The sequence below is a fragment of the Montipora capricornis genome, chromosome 4, assembly GCF_036669925.1.
Source record: "Montipora capricornis isolate CH-2021 chromosome 4, ASM3666992v2, whole genome shotgun sequence".
NCBI classification, from domain to species: domain Eukaryota; kingdom Metazoa; phylum Cnidaria; class Anthozoa; order Scleractinia; family Acroporidae; genus Montipora; species Montipora capricornis.
The window spans coordinates 8,041,613-8,049,112 of NC_090886.1; the positions used below are offsets into that span (position 1 = coordinate 8,041,613).

Below are 7,500 nucleotides of genomic sequence, written 5' to 3' on the forward strand. Positions count from 1 at the left end.
GCTCCCATCCCTCCCACGTTTTTATCGCTGTCTGCCCCCGATGCTCCCCAGGCCTCTATGACGTATGTTCCCTTTCGAGGCACTTGCCACATCTGGATACCTCTTTCCAGTTTGACCTTGTCCTGTAATGTGGTCCCTCGGTACCCTGTTGCGTTTGTAGGTCCCCCTCGGCCCTTGGCACCAAGAGTTGTGAAAGTGACGTTAAAATCTAGCGGAGACAAGGAGTATGCAATCACCAATTACAAGAAAGAATGCTCGTATGTCGGGAAAATCCCACATGATTGCGGATTTTACGACCGTCCCAGATTTTGCAGAGTTATGAAAAATGTTAACGGTGAACGGTCGTCTGGATTGGTCGCCGACATCTTAAGTTACGGTAATACGAGCAACAAAAACTTCCAACTTGTCTCTCAACATTGCTGCAAAACTATTCGAAAAGCGATATTGCGCGTTTTACATCCCACGCACAACCTGTCTCGCAACAAAAGAATGTATTGCAAGTTGCTGCAGCGTGTCACAGCAAGTAGAACGGACCTCTACTTTCTGCAACACGCCACAGCAACTTGCAACACATTTTTGTTTTTGCGAGACAGGTTGTGCGTTGGATGTAAAACGCGCAACATCGCTTTTCGACTAGTTTCGCAGCAATGTTGCGAGACAAGTTCGACGTTCTTTTTGCTCGTGTTACCGTAACTTTAGGAAAATTGGAAATGTTTCTTTCATTTTCCCTGCGACACATCCCAGGCCTCTCTCTGCCTCTGTTGGCGATCAATACCGAATTACGAAAACCTAGAGTTTTCGGCAGTTACAGACGTCGGCGACAGTTTCAGGCTGTTACTAATCCTCTAAAGCTCTCTAAAATGCTTTTTTTTTTTACATTGCGCTGCATTGTCTGGCATACAATTAACGTGCGAGCACCTGCACGTCATTAAATGTTAAGTTTTAGATGTGAAACGGAGTAGTCAACAGACTACATTCGTTGAGACATTTTCTTATCAAAAAAAGACACTGATTAACTTAATTAACTGGAGCAGACGTATGGCATTTGGCGGCAAACCCGACTATCGGGAAGCGTAAGCGTCGTTCATATTAGTGTCATCTTTCTATAAATGACACATTCTTCACAAATATTCGCGGAGGGATTAGCGTAAAGAGAATTATAACTTGACGGGATTTTTGCTATTGTCATCTCTCTCGAGTTCCGGAAGACGCTTTGAAAGAACGTGTTCAAAAATCATGGGACCGCTAGGCATGCGCAGTAAGGAGCTAAATTAAAGATATGAGATTTCCCGGGTTTGCCATCGATAACTTGCTTTACTGCGCATGACATTGGCCATTCTGATAAAATTACCTCTTTCTCGACAGTCATCAATGCGTCATGCTTCTCTCTAATTTTTACGATGGTGAAAAAAAAGAAGAAAACACGTAGATGCACATGTAACGCTTTTGATATTATGAATATCTTACCTTCACAAGTGCCTTTTAATTTGTCCAAATCGTAGTTTTCAGTCAGAGAGCACCACGACTGTCCATCAAAAACGCAGGATTCTCGCGGGCTTCCTTGATAAATGAAGGGAAAAACACAGCACCCGCCATCTTGCGTTCGCCAAGTTTTACATTGAGCTGGAGCTAGCGATTAAAATAATACGAAAAGTTATTTTAAATTAGCTTGGTGAGAGATATAATTAGTTTAGCTTTGTATTTATTAATTTTTGATTGAGATCGAGATGCTGTCATGCCAATGGTTTCACGTTTTGTAAACTTGCAGTATTGGGAAATTGGAGTTGTCTGTTGGCCGTAAAATCCGTTTTCAGGTTGAATTCGTTTTTACCGAGGTTACAAAAATTTGGTTACATCAACGGAGTTGATAATGTAAATTGGCCACCGTACAGAGATTCTAAAGGCTGACGTTTCGAGCGTTAGCCCTTCGTCAGAGCGAATCGAGAAATTGTGGGTTATGTGTAGTTTTTATAGTAGAAGAGTAGGAGCTACGCTATTGGTGGTAGCATGCCAACGTGAAAAATAGCAATACATTAGTTAAAAAGCGTTCTAGATTCTAGCGGCTTTCCGTCGTACCTTGATGTAGGGAAAGGTCGAAGATAGCCATGTGTTTTTTGGAGTGGTTAGGGAGATTAAAATGACGAGCGACTAGCTTAGATGCATCCTTGTAATTCTTCCCAACATCGCGACGATGTTCGCGGAATCGGTCGCCTTGTCGTCTACCTGTCTCGCAAATGTATAATTTACTGTATAAATTACATGTTAAGCAATAAATGGCATTTGCGGAGGTACATGTGAAACGATCGGTGATCTTAACAGATCGCTTAGATCCCGATATCTTGCTACTGTTAAGAATGAAAGGACAAGTTTTGCATCGTGAGCGCGCAGATTTAAAAGTGCCGGGTTGCTCGTTAGTTTTAAGCGCGCCGTCTATATAACTAAAAAGTTGCCTACGTTTTTGTCGCGTTTGAATGAAATAAGTGGTGATCCTCATTTTACCTAGGTTGAATACGCACTGAAATAAATTGAAGAAATTATTATGCAAAGGTAAATAATGAAAAGAACTGTGTTTGTCGTGGTAATGTAATGGTGAAGACATTGAGCTATAGATCTGGAGGCTTCGAGTTCGAGCACCGGTAAGTGCATAGTACAGTTCTTTGATCCCATCTATGTGGTAATGTTGATAAGTGTATGTATACAGAAACCGATAAGATCATAAAAACATTAAGATGAGGGAAGGGTTTGAAGAGCGCACGTCAATTTAAGCAAGATAGTATCAGGCCAGGTTCTGTCCACTGTCTGTAAACAAGTAGGGATTTCACTCAAAAGCTACAAAGGTATCTAGGCTAGAAGATAGACAATACCATCGATTATACCGTGATTCACATATTTTCTTTTGTTCTTTTATACTTTATTTAAAGGAATGAATGGGCCTGATGAATTGAAAATAGGACCACAGAATCCAATCGCATTTTCAACGCCGTTAGAAATGGCCCTACCATAACCATAGGACGTTTCGTCTTGTCTCCTGAGACCTTCATTAGATGGAATCCAGATTACACATTTTAGTTTGCTTGAAAAACTTCCTATCCCTTTAACCCAGACAGCGAAATGCTTCATACACGGTCAAATTTTTATTCTCACCATGTAGAAGAGTTTCTACACCTCTGTTATGGATCATGTGTCATCTTTTGGTGTAATATATTAATTGAAGGCTACTAGAGGTTGACAGTATGTAATTTTTAAGCTGGATATCTGTGTAAGAAAATTCTCTCCAAATTCAAGAGTTGGTTTTGTCTCGTCCAAAACTGTTAGATGACGTTTAGCCATCCTCATATGAATTGCCAATTAGCATTCGAAAGTCAAAAAGACAAATTCTTCATGATTCGAATGTTTGAGCCAGGTTTTTAATGAAGATATTCGTTAAGGTCCCCTCAAAGACAAGACCAAACTAATTTTAAAGAAAACAATGGTTTGAAAACTTACGTTTCACAGTTTTTTGCTTTTCGAGAAGATGTCCACACACCCAACCGCGTTCATCGATCAGTCGCGCCATTCCGCTGTCTTTGTAGAGCTCACAAAATCCGGTGTTTCTCGAGAGAGTATCATAGTTGAAAGAAGTGCATAGAGGATCTGATAAACAACTGTGCGTGCAAGCGACGAAACTTTGAGTCTCTTGCAGTTTGATCATGTCACCTTCATGGATTTTGGTATTTTCTTTGGTGCTAAAAAGACCCGATTGCTGAATAATTTGCGCGGATCCCAGACACAGAAACCCTATGATCATGAAAGCTGTTTTCAGCACGCAGTGATACATCATTTTGCGAAGAAGACCGCACCACAAAATCAACGAGATAACCTTATAAAATTCTCGAAGCGGAACCACTCAGTTATTTTATAAGACTCATTCGCAAGGGAAAGTGACAATATGTCTAATAGTTAAAACGGTGTTTAATTAGCATCCAACTTATGCTTTGAGTTTTTTACTTTTAATAAATTGTGTACATTTGAGACATCATTAAAGGGTTTCTCTATTCGGCAACGTAAATACACAAATGCTATTGCGAAATGTTCTGTAGACTCAACAAAACCAATTCTATTGAATAGAAGTTGTCATTATTTGTCATAGGTTAATAAAATTCCTTCTAATAAGAGTTACACGAGGTCACGTTTGCTGAAACTCGTTTTAACGCAAAAGTTGAATTCGATTTGTCATTTGTACACTGTGTTAAATTTTATAAATTCGATCTACTCAAAGGGTCACACAACGGTAAAATTTATTGTTTTTCCAAAACAGTCCTTTGCTTTCCCCTCTAAAGGATTTTGAAATATACTGTCTGAAGACGTCGGAAAATTACATCAATTCGCAACCCTGAAAATGTGATTAGCAAGAAACTTAATGAGCTGATTCTGCCTCCGAAAATACCAGCTGGCCTATTTTGTGTCCCAAGCATGAACATGTTTAGGTCACCGAAAACAAGGTAACATTTCTCTTTAGAAATCTCCACCTTTTTTCATCACGTGGCTAATGCCTGCGAAGCACAATCATCTCAGCCGAGACGACCCCTTTGGTGTTCCTGTGCTTATTTTATTCCAGTGTCACAGTCAAAAGTGCTCATGTCTTAATGATCGTATGACGGAGATAGAATGGGACAATAGGAAATATATTCTTCTCGTGTATCCGTTTTAACATAGTGTGTATTATACCTCCTTACCATTATGAATTTAAGAAAAAAATAACAAGTAATCAATCGAGATTTCCTGTAGCAAATAACTTTTTGTCTGATTGGAGAAGCACGTATGGCGCTGTGGTGAGACCACTCGCCTCCGACCCGAGTGTGGCCTGGGTTCGATTCGTAGACTTGAAGTCACATGTGGGTCTCTACTCTGTACCGAGAGGTTTTGTCCGGGTGCTCCGGTTTTTAATTTTACCTCTCCTCAAAAACCAACCTATGATTTGATTTTATTTGATTTCTGTACAACGTGTCCAATTAGCTATAGTGCCTAAGCGCTAAATACATTTTACACTTAAATGAGGTTTATCATTATTATTCAAGATGGAAATAGGACTGAGTGGAGTGCAATTTGGTCTGTAATCATTCGAGTGATTAACAAAATCGAACGACCGCGAAGCGGGAGTCCGATCCGTTTAATGACGAGTATGATTATAGACCGAACTGGACGGCACAAAGTCCAGTTGCCAATTAATCATAACCATTACAATTTCCGAGAAACAAATTTAATGCATGCCTTTTTCACTGTCTAATGTTACAAATTTGTCCATTTTGGAATATCCCCAGTTCGGTAGGGTAAGTGGTTGTTGCTATAGTTATTGTGATAAATTCTGTGATTGGTGGATTAAGCTGAGTGCACTTAATATGATTGGCTGATGTAACTGTCCGATTTCAGGTATCCGATTACAGCCAACTGTCGGATTTCAACCGTACACAATAATTAGTGAAAAATAAAGTAGTTATTGCGCCAATCAAATTTGAATAAAATTGTAAGGGTTATGATTAGAAGTATTATAGCCGTTTTCAATTGAGTGTCGAAAATAATTAGCGAATTGCTTTGATTTTGCATTACTTCACTCAGTGATTGGTTCAAAGTTCTCGCGCCACTTTTTCAACCGATCAGAAGTGAAACCAAAACCAATCGTGGCTCATACGTGCATATTTTCCCGCGCTTTGTTTCGGCTACGTGTAATTACTTCGAGTTTTGATTGGTTTACTGGATTGTCTCCGTCCTTTTTGCTTGGCCAGAGTAATTACTTTGGTTTTGGTTTTACAACACACGATTGAAACTCGCTCTATTGAAATTGTCAGGTGTTAGAATCAAATCATCCCTTTCCTGGTGGATTTTTGTTAGCAGTAGTATTAGTTTGAAGACGATCTTTTGTGACTTTTGACTTTGGCTGAAAATGAAAAGACTTTCAAAGTGACTTTGGTTGGCAAAGTTCTGATGTGGCGTCATCACTACTTACGTCAGACTTTAATTTTTTTACTTTGTGACTTGACGTCAATAAGTGAAAAGAAGTTGCATATTCATACCCAGGCTCTTGAATCAGAATTCAGAATGCACTACGAAGCGCGTCTTCTATCTAAAAAGACACTAAATCAACATTTTATCCTTTTCTCTCCCACAAAATTTCCTCGCGTTTATGTGTTCGCCTCAAATTCACGTTTCCTTCCTTTCGTTGTTCCTGACTTATTTATCTGTTAACTAATTTATTTATCTACTATCACTTGGCAGCACTTACTAAAGTCGATCTTTTTTTAAATAAGTAAGTAATAGACATCCTAATACTGTTCCCTCTTGATAAGTGTATATGCTTTGCTAGTCAATCAACGTGATCATCACCTCGCCGTCCCCAATATTTAATCCTTCAGAGTTGTCTTGCTCTGTACCGCGGTTATAAGATCCTCCACCTCCTGCGACCTTCCGTCCGTAGCTTAGTTCTTCTACTCCTCCCCCGGAATATCCCCCTCCTCCTCCCGGAAATGCGGTGGCTGCTCCTCCACCACCAAACCCTCCGTCGGAGACACCGGGTAAGCTTTGGCCCCCATCACCCCCGTTAAGAAAGCTACTACCTCCTGAGCAAGTCCCGGATGACTCCCCATTTCCGCTATAACCGCCTCCCCCGGAACCTTCCGGATTTGGTGATCTCCTCCCTCCCAGACCATTATTACCCCCATGCCGAGTTCCATTCTCCGTTTTTTGCCCGTTGTCTCCATTTAGGGAAGTATTCACAGACTCAAATCCCGCCCCTCCACCACCTCCCCCAGCTATGATGAGAGGTTTGTCATCCCCTTTGATGACAAACGTTCCCCCACCCCCACCTCCTGGTGGGGCCGCGCCCACGTCACGCCCCTGGACGTTCGAGATCCCCTGTTGTCCTACCAGGATTTTCAACTTTTCTCCAGCGGTCAATTTGAAAACTCCTTTAATCTTGGCGCCCTTTCCTCCCAGCGTCCACCCTCCCCCTCCTTCCTTTATGCCGTTCCCCCCTGACGCCCCCCAGGCTGTCGCGCTATACATCCCTGTTGTCGGAACGATCCATGTTTGAATTCCCTTATCCAGTTGTACTTTGCCTTCCAGCGGTGTCCCATGATATTGCGATGTATCCCTGGGGCCTGTGCGACCCTTGGCACCGAGGGTGGTAAAGGTTACTTTCAGCTGTGTGTCTGAAATTGTTAAAGAAATGTTTATTATCATTTGTTTATTTCAGTTTATCCTTTGGCCTTAACACGAATGCGTTAAAACCAAGGGATCATCAAGGTACCTTGATAATCTCTCGGTTAAACCTGAAACTCAAATTCATACCGTCGTCTTCTGTTCATAGAATAGAGCAAAGCATTGCTTTAAGGGATTTTCAGTGGTTTGGAGTAATTTCTTTGTTCTTTGTTTTAACAAAATTGTGATTATTAAGGCTTAGTGACATGATTGACTTGAAAGTCTCACACCACTTTCTCAACCAATGGAAAGCCTGAAAAAAAAATT

General features: G+C 40.9%; 1 protein-coding gene across 1 annotated transcript in view; it reads right to left on the reverse strand.

Annotated features, from left to right (window-relative positions):
* The window catches only part of LOC138046042 (keratin, type I cytoskeletal 9-like), an 18,736-nt gene that overhangs the window by 729 nt on the left and 10,507 nt on the right, over positions 1-7,500 (reverse strand). Inside the window, exons 3-7 of the mRNA XM_068892727.1 lie at positions 6,338-7,184; positions 5,796-5,914; positions 3,487-3,885; positions 1,468-1,629; positions 1-208 (exon numbers count right to left, since the gene is read on the reverse strand). The exon at positions 1-208 is cut by the window's left edge and continues 729 nt beyond it. Coding sequence (XP_068748828.1) covers positions 1-208; positions 1,468-1,629; positions 3,487-3,885; positions 5,796-5,914; positions 6,338-7,184 — 1,735 coding nt within the window. The remainder of the gene's footprint in view (positions 209-1,467; positions 1,630-3,486; positions 3,886-5,795; positions 5,915-6,337; positions 7,185-7,500) is intronic.